The 13973-nt window shown below is 38.6% G+C and overlaps 1 protein-coding gene across 1 annotated transcript in view; it reads right to left on the bottom strand.

Annotated features, from left to right (window-relative positions):
- Positions 1-2429: 2429 nt before the first annotated feature.
- DCHS2 (dachsous cadherin-related 2) overlaps positions 2430-13973 on the bottom strand; it is a 321644-nt gene continuing 310100 nt past the window's right edge. The window contains exons 19-20 of the mRNA XM_075198470.1: positions 10108-10246; positions 2430-7492 (exon numbers count right to left, since the gene is read on the bottom strand). Of these exons, the coding sequence (XP_075054571.1) occupies positions 4881-7492; positions 10108-10246 (2751 nt within the window). The 3' untranslated portion in view covers positions 2430-4880. The remainder of the gene's footprint in view (positions 7493-10107; positions 10247-13973) is intronic.

Here is a 13973-nt window from a genome sequence, read left to right as displayed (position 1 = left end):
AATGATGAAAATATAAATGGCCAACCTTATTTTCACATGACTTGTTGGATTAATAGCTCAAGTCACTTGATCCTAAAATAAAAGTAAGCTCCGTGAATTCTATAAATGATCTTATTGCTGTAAATTGCTGAGTATAACCACAGAATGCGCATAACATGACTAATAATTGCAAATTTATAAATAGGCGAATGGCAAGATATGTAGCTGCGATTCAGCAGAACCAGACTGACAAGAAGAATGCTTGTAAAAATTAAATTCTAAAGTTCATATTCCAGTTTCAAGGAAGGTTAACATAGTTTGCATTGCATATGAATTAGTTGAATCAAGTGAAAACATTTAACAGTGATGATTTTCTATTAAATGAAATGTTCATAATATTTTAAGAATTTGGCTGTAAATAACCTTCATTTTCATAAACTGCAAATCATTGTTCTAAACAAAAACTGATCAGTTATGAATTAAAGTTTATGTTGCACTCAAAATTAATATAGTTGGTAGCTTGAACAGTATGTTATCTACCTACAATATCAACATTGAAGAAATTTACTGCTCATCAGCATTATAACACTCATAAGGACCACAAATATTTCAAATGAGAAAGAGAGGTGTGAAAGGTTGTCTTGCAGAAATTAAAAGATGAAAAGCAAAAGCAAAGACAATTCTTTCAAGCTGCAATAAGACCTGGAAATAATGCCACTGAAGTAACTTATAAAGTAGCTTATATACTCAGGGAAAAAAGAGAACGCATTCAGTGATGTAGAAATCATGAAAGAATGCTTTTCAAGCTATTAAAAGATTAGTTAACTTTAGAATTAGCAAATTGTTTTCATTTTTTTTTTTCAGTTAGTAAGTATATAGTAGTTAGCTTTTTACAAAATAATGTACATTTGTTAGTATATCTAATTGAAGTTTCTTCAATGTGGCCTTAATTGATTACAGCTAAATTAATGCAACAGTCCAACTTAAAAAAAGTCCCCCACCCCTGATCTAAGCTCTGTTTACCTAAGACTCATACCAAGTTTGAATAACTCCTTCATAAATCAATCGCTCCCCCCAGGGCCGCCTTCAGGAATAATCATGCCCAGTACGGGCCCCCCGTGTCCTCCGGGCCCCCCCAATGAGCGTCCCCCCCCATGAGCAACAGCAACATATACTTACCTGGGGGCCCGCCGCTGGTCTCCGCTACTGTGTCTTCAGCCTGGCTGTCACCGTGAAAACCAGGCACCAGGATGCGATCACAGGGGTGGAGGAATCGTTCCCCCTGCGATCATGTGCTCTGCCTGTGACAGATCACATGATCGCAGGGGGAATGATTCCTCCACCCCTGCGATCACATCCTGGTGCCTGGCTGTCACGGTGGCAGCAAGGCTGAAGACACAGTAGCGGAGACCAGCGGCGGGCCCCCAGGTAAGTATATGTTGCGCTGTTGTACCGGGCCCCCTGGTGAGCCCGGGCCCGGTACAACAGTACCCCCCTGATGGCGGCCCTGGCTTCCCCCATTACCTGAATTGGAGAGCCGGCTCGCCATCCTGGAAGACTAAGAGCATTATTTAAAGTTAGGCGCAAAGCCAGCTGATCGGTGCAAAATTGGACAAACCATGTTGCAGTGTAAGGGGTGCAAATACAAATGTTATTTTCCCATGCAGGAAAAAACTGCCTGCTTTTCTATTTAGCTCATAAATACTGGGCACCTTTGTCTTCACACTGCAATTTTAAATTGAGCTAGGCAGTGACTGGCTGGGCTTGGGGACAGGGCTGTTCCCATAGTGGGCTAACTTGGGCTGGCTCACTGGACTACCTGCATTTTCTTTCCTTTAAAATGGCCCTAATAGGCTGCAGTGCTGAGTCTCGCCCCCCTTCAGGCTAAAATTTTCCAGCCATCCCCAGGAGCTAGGACACTCCTCCCTTCCAACGTCTAAATCTGTATAGACATTTTAAATTTAATTCCTGCATATTTTTATCAAGAGGCAATATTGAAAATTATAGCTGAATTTATTGCTGACTGCACATGAGGCTCTAAGTCTGCCCATAGCACTTCAGTAAACCTCCTTGGAAGCTTGTCTATAAAGTTTTATAGAAATGTTTATCGATGGTTTGCAGTTTGGTTATTGATCAAGTGAGCCCTGTTTCTAATAGGGGAACAGTTGGTGTAGTGTGTGCACTTCCGCTAGAGACCAGTCCCTCTTAGTCCACAGACCCTGTCCTAAGCATAAAGAGCAAAGAGATGCTATCAAACTACATCCATAGTATCCAACATGATATAGTTACCCATCCCAGGTTTGATGGTATCTGTATATGTCTATTGTATGTTATTCCATGTAATGAGCTGTGCTTGTGTGCCCAAAATATCTTACAAATAAACAAATCACATGCTGCAATGATAATATATTGTTTCTTGACATTTTATACACATAATAATAAAAAAAAAAACGTTTTATACAAAGTGTTTATTTTGGCTTAAAATGAAAATTGCTTTGGAAACACATTGATTTTAATACATTTGTTTCAATCTGAAAAAAATATTTTTCTTTTTCTTTTTTTATTCTCAGATTTTCCTAAATGCAATGTACCTATCAAATATAAAACAATAACGCCCCAGAATGTACAAATGCCCCAACCAACATCAAAAAATAGATTCTATGGTGGGATAAGATTCAGAGATTGACTTTTATAAAACTGAAGGCATTAGATCAGGGATGGGCACAGTTTTCAGTCAGCTGGTGCTGAGCCACTCTTTCCAAGCTTAGCCAGTTAGTGGGTGATGGATCAGGGAGATGTATATCAGCAACAGCTGGAGTGTGTAAGACTGCCCATTCCTGGGTTACATTAAGCACCAATCAAACAAACAATATGGATGTAGCCACAGTATCTGAAAAGAGTACTCTTAATACTAAAAGAGAGGCAACGTAATACTGTACAATCACTTCTAAACTGGCCTTTTTGTTTTTTTACTTTTGGAAAAACCTTTTTGTTGTTTTGGCACTTATTGAGATGTTTCTACTGTCCAACATCTAAAGGGTTCCGGATTTGGATTTACAGACATATTAAAATGCAGAATGCAAATATGGTGAAAATCATAAATTTCTTATTCAAGGGTGAAGAGATGATTCTTAGATCTCTTATTTTTTACTATTTTTTTAAGCAATTCCCATTTTGTACACTGTATTAAAACTATTAAAATAGGTATAAAGTGTAGTTCCCACTAAATACATTTTATTAAATATGTCAATATATCTGACAAAGTCTATCCATATATCTATAGTGATGTTTTTATGATTAGTTATAATGGGGCATATTCAATTAAGCCATGGGATCGCGCTAACGCACCAGAACGGGGCAAGAAGGTAATCTGTGGCACCGCAATAAGGCTGGTATTCCTTTGCACCCCATAGGGTTGCGAAGAAAAATCTGCATTATTGCGGTACCATATTACCTTATGGTGTATAGGATGCATGGGAGGGATCCTCACTAAAGTACTATTACTGGGAAGGGAGAGGGTATTTAGTAAACCCCTTTAATAATAATGAAATAACAATGCAGAGCTAACCACAGTTGAGTATGGATCCCCTATGTTCTTGTCACAAATTATGCATAATAAATGTAATAAATCATGTGAATCATCTGCACAATAGAAACAATTCAATCGGACAATTTCTTTTTTTTCTTCCAAAAATCAACAAATGCCATAAGAGTTTCCCCATCAGCATAGGGCCCATTCTGACAGAATGACATCACTCCTAGATGTAAATAAGCAATCTCAGATTTACATTTTTTCCTCCCGTAATACATTTTTGCTTTGCTATACTTTCCCTACTTCCCTCCCACCTTAGAGTCTCTGGGTTCACCTGCCATCAACTTTCATACACCTGTTTATCAAAGAAATACATTTATTGTACCAGTAATTAACCTTGTAATATTGCTTTACATTGCTGTAGGCTTATTTAAATAAAAAATAAGATCAGATGATGAAACAGGGGCAGCTGTTGCCCTGCAATTCTGCCACGATAGGCTCCTATATGGTTATGTGACCTTAACACAAAGCCAGGCCTGAGTATAACATACCTTGTAACTTTGGAGGCCCAGGAATTGGGACAGGGGATGTGGCCATTTAAAAATGGAGGCATGGTCATGTCATGATGGGGGCGTGAACTAGCACTTTTGAAATGTTAGGCTGCCCCTTTCCCTTCTCCCCTGTCCTCCAATCGCCCATTCACTGCTGGACACCACTACCACATGCCTCCCAACTTTCTGAACTGTGGGACCAAGCTGTATTGATAGGGACAGTGGGACACAGCCCACCTAAATCAGGATAATTGGGAGGCATGTCATTTCTAAGTTCAAGTCAGCCAGTTACAATCTTGTCTATATTTAATGATCATTCTCTGAGTTACTCATTTTGTTACATAGATTTAAAATTAATGCAAAGTTACTTATTAATGTTATTTATTCTTATGGATGACTTTATGCATCAGCTACAATATGTACACAATACTGTAAGGGAGACGATAAATAAAACATTGTTAAATTCTAGTTGTAGTATATAACTATATGCTCTAAGTACTGGCCTGTGAAAATGAATCTGTTTGCACAAATGGTTTTCAATTGAGACATGTTCATGCATTGTAAGAGCTGGAGATTTAGAGAATCGATACTAAAAACTGATTTGTATGTCGGAAACAAAATGTTTTTTTGCAACCAAAAACCGTAAGCAGAGTAGTCACTGAGTTCAGTGTTTTTTGATTGGCTAAAACTTACTATGTACCACCCAATGTAGGTTGTAGAAATGTTACAACTGAAACACAATGCAAAGTCATATTTATTAGTTTAGACATGCCTTATTTGGTCCACACAAGTGCTCGGAGTTGTGAATATCTCATGTTTCACACCTGAAACTCTTGCTGTATTAGCAGTTCTTCAGACAGAGCAGGCACTGATGTTCCATTAATTCCTGTATCTGAAAACACAGGTGAGGTTGAAGGAGTGTGGACTGTTAGCATGGACAGAGAAGGTGAAAAGGTCGGGGTCATAGTTGAAGGCTGGCATGCCAGATTAGAGAAAAAAGGGGAACGGGGATATTTCATAAATGTTTGTCCTGACATTATAGTTGGCATTCGAGGTGGAACTGCCCTTATCCCAGGCTGTGCCACGGATGTGATTAGTGGGGGTGGGAAAACAAAAGGCTTCTTTTGCTTAGGTACATGTCTATGCATTTTTTCATCTTTTAGCCTCCCAATATCACAGAAAACAGAGGAAAGAGTCTGGAACCTGGGTTCCCAACTAAGCAGGTAATCCCAATTATAACTTCCTCTCAAGTCCTCATCAGAGGCCACTAAAGATGCCAAAGAACCATATCTGGATTCATATGACATAGGAACATAGATGTAGTCCTGACTGGTGTCTGGCAGTGCGTCTTTGTCCTTTGGATTGTTTTGATGTGTTGGTGGTAATTCCTTTTTGCAGTTATAATAAGCGTGACACTCTCCTTCTCCATTTTGCTCCTTGAGGATCACTACACTGTCTGTGCTTTCTGACCCGATCACCACATCTGTTTCATCTGATTCACATGACAGCAGATCAGAGTCTCTTGGAATTCCAGAGTCTGGAACTCTTGAAGCTCTTTCACTTAGAACAGAGCCAGATTCTTTTCTAACAGGGTATTCATTGATCATCTTTATTTCTTCATCTTCAGCAGTTTCCCCTTCTGTCGAGCCATGGCCACTCGAGTCTGAATTCCTGCATTTGTTCCCAGTGTCTTTCTTTTCTCTAATGCCAACTAACCCCAGCCACTCTGATGTATCTGGAGCTAAACTGCTCTTGATATTTTCATACTTTGGACATTCATCAGACATGCAGTTTTTAACATTTGAATTGGGAAGTGCAGGAATGGCAGCCTCTTTTATCCCACAAGTATTTACAACATCTTTTCGCTTATATCTTAAAATAATTCCAATAAGGCTTATGGCCAGTAGCAAGAAAACCACAAATGAAATGCTGAAACTGATGGAAAGTATGTTTGCTGACATACCAGGGTAACCTTCTAGAGCTGTTGAAATGTTAACTCGAACAGTACAGGTTGATGACTTTGAATCTAACATTGGGCTTTGAGCTTTTACCACTAACTCAATAATGTCATCATTTTTCTTAGTGTTACTTCGTTTCTTATGAACAGTTCGTATTAAGTGTATAATCCCACTGGTTGCATTAACAGAAAAAAATTGTGAGGGCTTTTCAAGGAAATAATGGATGACTCCATCTGGTCCTTCATCGTTGTCTGAAGCTGCCACTGTGCCTATAACTTGTCCGGGTTTGTTTTCTTGTGGCAGGTCAAATAAATATTGAGACTCGTGAAATATAGGTGCAAACTCGTCCTGCCCTTTAATGTCCACATACACTAGCACACAGGCTGTGGATTCACTTCTATCTTTCACCTGTACGACAAGGCAATATCTCTTCTGCTTCTCATAATCGATTTTGTTCTTGGTATAAATATCCCCAGTTAACGAGTCTATGAAAAACATATCTTGGTATTTGGGTTCATTTAGGCACATAGATTGAATTGAATAACTCAAGATTCCAAACTGCCCCGAATCTAAGTCAATGGCATTGGCTGTGCATACTGGTGAGAAGGGGGGCATGTTTTCATAGAGATTGCAACTTAGGCTGTTAAACAGGAACATTGGTGTGAAGTCATTTTCATCCAAAACAGTGATGTATAGTTTTGAAAATGCCTCATTTCTTTTACTTCCCCAAAAATCAGTAGCCTTTAAAATTAAAGTATGTGTAATAAATTTTTCATAATTCAGAGGTTGTGCTAACGTGACAGTACCATTTTTTGAATCTATTGTGAAAAAGCTTCCATCGTTCCCAGAAGTTATACTGTACACAATATCCGCATTCTCTCCACTGTCACAATCAGTGGCTAATAAACTGATCACTTCACTATTTATGGGATGGTGTTCTCTGACACTAATATGGTATTCCGAGTTGTGAAATATTGGTGGATTGTCATTGGAATCAAGTACAGATATCCAAACAGTGGCACTAGAATTTAAAGGAGGGAATCCTCGTTCTGAGGCAAGTAAAACTAACATGTGGGTGGTCTTTGTCTCATAGTCCAAAATCCCATTTAAAACTAGTTTTCCAATTACTACAAAAGGAGGCTGAGAAAGAATTCCAATGTTTTCCACATTGAACAGGTTGTGTGAATTTCCATTGACAATAGAAAAGTCAATATATGCATTTTCATGTGTCCAATCCAAATCGGTAGCTGTGAACGTGAGAATGGTCTGCCCAACTACCGCATCCTCTCTTACACTGATCCGGTATACCTCCTCTGAAAACGTAGGTATATAATTATTCACATCGTGAATTTGTAGCTCAAGAATGGTAGTTGAAATCAAAGCTGGAATGCCTTTATCCTTGGCTTCTATCAAAATGGGAATCACTGTACTCTTCTCCTTGATTCCCACTGGCATGTCAGTATGCACTGAACCTAGAAGAAACATATTGATAAATTATTTATTAGAACTATATTCACAAGTTATTATGCACATGTAGTAAGTTTTTGTGTAAGTGCAACATTTCACAGGTTCTGTAGTCTGGTGCAAAATGCTTGTCAGTTCAATTTGTGATGCAGCTCTGTAAATTTAAAGCTACAGCATTGAATATATTGTATTTCAAGAAAAATATGAAATACAAGGGAAACACTAGTCAATACATTCAGAAGAAACTTGCGTTTGCCATGTTCCCAAGTTCATATTATGGTACAAATTGCTTTACAGTACAGATTTTATTAGACTTAAATATTTCGGGCCTGAGTCATTAAGGAGATCAAAAAAAGAAGTAAATTTGATCTTGGACATACCATGTCACAATGCAAGGGGTGCAACTTAGTGTATTATTTTGCATGTAAGGAAAATACTGGCTGCTTTTTCATGTAACACACACAGGGCCGGTGCTAGGGTCCTTGGTGCCCTAGGCACACTGTCAAAATCAGCGCCCCCCCCCCCCCCCCCCCCCCCCCGCAGGCACACTTTAAAAATTGTCGCCCTCCTCCCCACGTCTTTCCTTACCTTGCCTCAACACCGCCGCCTCTCTGCTCCGTCTCCTCTCCTCCACTCACTGACACTGTCGGGCCGTGATGATGATGTCACGCCCAACAGTCAGTGAGTGGTGGGGAGGAGACGGAGCAGAGAGGCGGCAGTGTTGATCAATAGCCCCTTCCCCCCTCCCCGTGGATTTATCTAAACGCTGTGCGGCCGCGGTGGAAGGTATGGTCAGCGGTCACCGCACAGTTTTAATGTAATTTTATTTCTAAGGCGCCCTCCAGAGCCCGGCACCCTAGGCAAGTGCCTAACCTTGCCTAATGGGAGCGCCGGGCCTGAACACACAAATACTTGATAGCTTTATTTTTACGCTGAAGTTTAAAGTTGATCTAGGATATGCCCTACCCCAACTATAAATCTGTCCCCACATTTTATATTTACCTCCCCCTCCAATGCAACATGGTTTTGCCAAAGTGCAAAGTTACTCCTTTTTTTTTTTTGCTTTGCTCTCCTTAATGATTCAGGCCCTTCTAGTTTAAATATGAATTGTCATACTATTATTCATATTCAACTTTCTAACCTAGTTTCCATTCTGGTAAAAAACAAAAATGCTTGCATGGCACAGGTGGCTACGATGCAACTAACAGGTCGTGCTGAATTGGATTCAGCTCACTTTTAATTTCTCAAGAGGCTATGTTTGGAGTATTCAAAGTCTGTGGGAATCACAACTCAGGAACAGCAGTGATGCCAGGGTTGAGACTACCATTTTACACTGTGGGCAGTATATAATAAAAGGACATTAAAGAAGATGTTTCCTTTAAGGAGTACCTGACATCTACACATAACTCCACAGTAAAAAGATATGTGATTAGACAACATATAACTAAATATACAGGGGCTCATGTACAGTTGGACGTAAGCCCATTTTGTTTGCGTAACATGCTCATTTACACTACTACCCATGCACATACAAGAAATTTAGCATTCATCCCTATGAACATTTAGAGGGATGCATGATACATGCTGATGATGATGATCATCAGCATGGACCTTGCCAGTGTTTAAAGAAATAAATAAATAATATGTTTAAATCAAATGGCCCTAGTTCCAAAAAATGTGTATTATAGTGTGGGCTGGTTGCAGCAATTTAGGCATGGGACAGTATGGGAAAAAGCCACATACATCACTAGGCTATGATAGGCTTGACTGGTGACACTATAACAGGAAAGCCCTCAAAATTTATACAGTTGGGAGGTATGTTATTGAAGCCTGAGCTGACATTTATGAATGTCAAGGGAATGTAGTGCTGGTTCCCTTCTCAGTACCTCTCCCACTGGCAAGGGACCCAGGCAGTCAGCTATAGCCTCTAGTTCTAGTGTTGTACTCAGGACTTGTTGGAATCGTATTGCCAGCACCTAGTCACTATATCAACCCCTTAACATGATGTGGCTTTGTCTCCTTCTTGGAGGGGCTATGCCCTGATTAAGGACTTTGAATTACATAGTCTTGAATGTGAACATTGTCAATCTCATTGCAAAAACTGTTTCCTCATTGGGGTTGCCATAGTATATTGCTGACATTCTGCTGATGTAACCAGGACTTTCCTCCAATCTAGAGTTGGACATGTCAATGCAGAGGAGTGCCCTCCATCTTTCCACTCTATCTCTGCACTCATAATACTGCTGGCATGTCAGCTATCATTAGATCCCTATTACAAGTGACCCGTTTGTGCTGAGACATGGAGGGGACATTGATCAGGTCTCCCTTGCCATTACATGTCCCCCTGCCGAAAGTATTAAGGTAAAAATATGTTTGAAAGAAATTACTAAATAAATAAATAAAAACATTAAATGGCTCCAGTGTCCCTCGGGTTCTTTCCAAGCTCCAAATTACATTACCTATCTTCATGACACCGATGCATTCTGCAATATGGTGACACACTCAAAAATACATAAATTCATGAGCCCCCAATATACAAGAAAGGCAGAATGGCACTTTCGACCCATTTTATCCACCTAGGGCTAGGACTAATATTGGTTGGATTAATTACAAATTTACATACCAGTGGTTGGATTAATAACAAATCCTTTAGACGGAGAAATAATTCTGTAAGAAACAGGACCATACATCTCAGAGTCTTTGTCTGTAGCAGATATGGTTATGATAAATGTATCAGGCGCAGTCAGCTCCGGCACTGTAACCTTCAAGAAAGAAAGAACAGAAACAAAATTAAATTTTAGCATTGTCAGAATTCACCAATTTTGTCTGGAAATTGTGAAATATAACTAAAACAATACACACAGTTCATCCATTGTTTTTGTTGTTAATCTATACATAGATTTTAAATATTTTCTTAACTGTTCCTGAATTCAAATATACCTTATGATTTATTAAAACCCTCCTTCGAATTCAAATAGCATCATGTCATGAGCAACCCTGTGATTCTGAGCCTACGGGTAATTTTATACTATTAGAAGCAAAGCTTCACACGGTATCTATCTGTCTTTTTTGGCTTCTTGTAGAGCTGCAGCCAAAATGCCTTTGTAAACATACCCAGTGCTCTGCATATTTTCATCTGACTCTTGTACTGATTTGCACATTTTTTTCTACTTTTTTCTACTTAAGAGTCCATCAAAATCTCTAACGTCCACAATACATTACCAAGGGGTAAATTTATCAAGCTGTGAGTTTCCGGTGGGTTTGAAATGTGGAGATGTTGCCTATAGCAACCAATCAGATTATCATTATCATTTTGTAGAATGTTCTAAACAAATGATAACTAGAATCTGATTGGTTGTTAAAGGCAACATCTCTACTTTTCAAACCCACCGGAAACTCGAAGCTTGATAAATTTACCCCCATGTGTACTAGAAATGTAAATGACATTATTTTGTTTGTGTTACAGGTTTTACTATAAGCCTCAATGAACCATAAAATGTTTTTCTGCACTTTTATTTCAAAGCTTGCCTACTTGGTAAGCAGGTGAATGATAGAAAGCCTAGCAAAAAGGTACAGTATATGTTATTTGCTTATATTTAACTGTAACATAATATTTCTATAGCGGTTTGTTACAGTAATGTTATTTCAGTTTATAAATTATTATTATTATATGTAAAATAAAACACAAATATCAAAAAATTACAAATGCTTAATCAATACGCTTAGGGCCATTTAAGAAGCTACAAATGTGTCAGTATAGCAATTTGTTATGCACATATGCCCCTATTTTAATACATCACACATAAATAGTTTCACTCCCTAAAGAGCAATTTCATAGTCCATCTGTGCAAACACTTTTCCATAACTACTGTAAAGAGACAGGAAAATCTGGGAAGTGAAATGTACATATTTGGCACTTTGTGAAAATGAACTGATGTCAGATGGAGAATGGATGGATAGAAGAGGTCCACAGACATAAATCAAGTTTTGCATATGGAGTAGTGAATTTATTAAGCTGCAGGTTTGAAAATGTGGAGATGTTACCTATAGCAACCAATCAGATTCTAGCTGCTATTTTGTAGAATGTACTAAATAAATTATAACTAGAATCTGATTGGCTGCTATAGGCAACATCTCTACTTTCTCAAACCCGCAGCTTGATAAATTTACCCCTAGGAGCAACTTTTGGAGGCCCAATTTCTTTAAAGAGGTAAGTGATGCCAAGGTAGGTACTCTCACTGCACAAGGCACAAGGGATGGACAATTCATATTAAAAGAACATTTCCAAACAAGAAATGCCATGTTAAATGGTTCTACCACATAATATTATAAAAATAGCTCACAAGTACACTTGATTGCCTTTAGTCAGATATCCACTCCCTACTGCATGGACTGATTATCCTATACAACAGTGAAGGATAATCAGTCTATAAGGATTTACCAATCAGTTTCTACCTTAGCAACCTGCTGTATATCAGAAAACCATTTTACATTCCTCACTTAATTCTGTCATAACCAACCAAGTAAAGTATATTAGTGACACATTTACAACCTTACACCTTTTCCAGTGTACAGTATATCTGGGTAAAGACAATCAAGTGCAACTGTGAGCGCTGAATCTATGATATGCATTTATACTGTGGTTGAGGCGTGGACTGTTTTATGATTCTAAGCTGCTACTTTATACTGTTAGATTAGATTGTTGTCCCATATCAGTCAGCTGTACGCATTTCTAATCCAATATAATTATCCGTAAATTGATGTTAATGTTATGCCTGCATCCAGGGCTGCTAACAGGGATTTCGGGCTCTGGTACCACAACTTTTTGGGTCCCTTTAATAGCCGTTGAGGGGCGTGATCACACCAGATTAGTGGCTTCTTCTACCACACAAGCAGTCCAGAACCCCCCGGCAGACCTGCTCCCCCACTTAGTACCCTTGTCTGCACCTTTTGTTACTTTATATTCTTTTACCAGTATCCACTAAAATATTAAATTCTAGCATCCAAAACTTTTGAAAACAACATTTGCAAATAAATAATAAGCCCCCATCATACTACTAATAATTTAACCTATTTTAAAGAGAAAGCCTATGGTATTGTTAATTAAGGCCAGCTTCTTCCTCACAGGGAGGAGACAGATCTTGTAAAAAATGCCAAAACAGTTATCAGGATAGACAAATGGAAAGGAACATAATCCTAAGATACATACCCCTAGACTGCGGCATGGCATGGCTGGCTCAGGAAGCATTCTGATTGGACATCATTAATTCAGATAGACAGGGTATCCACAAAAAAAGGAGCAATTGCCTATTGTCTACGGCACATGACTGAGTGAGGCATTGGAAGAATCCCAGAGAGCTGCATCATAATTTTGGCTATGACTGTGACGATACTGCTTCAGCTTATATCAATAAACAATACAGTACATATTTTAGGCAGACACCAACAGTAACCTTTGGTTCCCCAGGAATATCAAAAACTCATATTTAACAAGGGGATTGCCTGTTAGGAAGGTGCTCTAGTCATTAATGTGCAAAATTGCTGAAGCTGGGTAAAAACTAAGCTCCAAACCTTCAATAATATTCCACCATCCAGAATAGATTTACAAATATAATTTTAGTTATACTGTCATTTTCTATTCATACAGCAATATAACAGCCAACATAGTCATCAACAACGATAAGATATTGTCATTATTATTTGTAATAGACAAATCTGAAACAGTATTTAGGACAGTCTATCAGGTCACACGGCCATAGTTAATATCCATGACTGTATCTGTTCATTTGCTTGACCCGCAAATTGAATACAATATGGATACAAAGGGAATGTCTATGTTTGCTGGGTGGTTAACCAAGCCCATCATTCCCCTTATTAGCTGGACAGTGATGGTCAATCCACCTAAATTGTACCCAAGAATCATACTCTAAAGACATCTACGAATGAAGAATTTTGAAATAGGGTGGGATTTTTTGAAGGGCAGATGCACCTCATTGGACATTGTCCAGTACACATACTGGAGAGTACAATGTCTGGTAGGATGAATTCTTGTAGCTGTAAGGGACCCAGGGAATTAACCCCTATTAATCTGCTTGTTAGTAGGCGATAGGGTTTTATTACAAAACCCATGTTTAACAGTTTACTGTCATGAGTTTGTACATTGAAAAGTTGTTTTATACTAAACAAAAGAAATATTAATCTACATTGAATTTACATTGAATTTAGGCATCTTTATCATTATTTTACAAATGCTAGAATCACCAGCATAATGAATGCACCACTTTTTATAAGGACAAAACTCATGGTTCATTAAAATATTTTCATTGCACTAAGAAACTTCTGTATTCAATTAAGTCATCAGAAGAAAACATGTGAAGAAAGTTCTTGCATGACCCATTAGTCAAAGTATGGGGTCTTTATGAGTCAGCAAATCTGGATCAGCAGCCCAGCAATGAGACAGCCAGTCAAAACTTGATACTATACACAATT

This window comes from Mixophyes fleayi, chromosome 1, assembly GCF_038048845.1.
Source record: "Mixophyes fleayi isolate aMixFle1 chromosome 1, aMixFle1.hap1, whole genome shotgun sequence".
In the NCBI taxonomy this organism is placed as follows: Eukaryota; Metazoa; Chordata; class Amphibia; order Anura; family Limnodynastidae; genus Mixophyes; species Mixophyes fleayi.
This window is presented reverse-complemented; position numbering and strand designations above follow the sequence as displayed.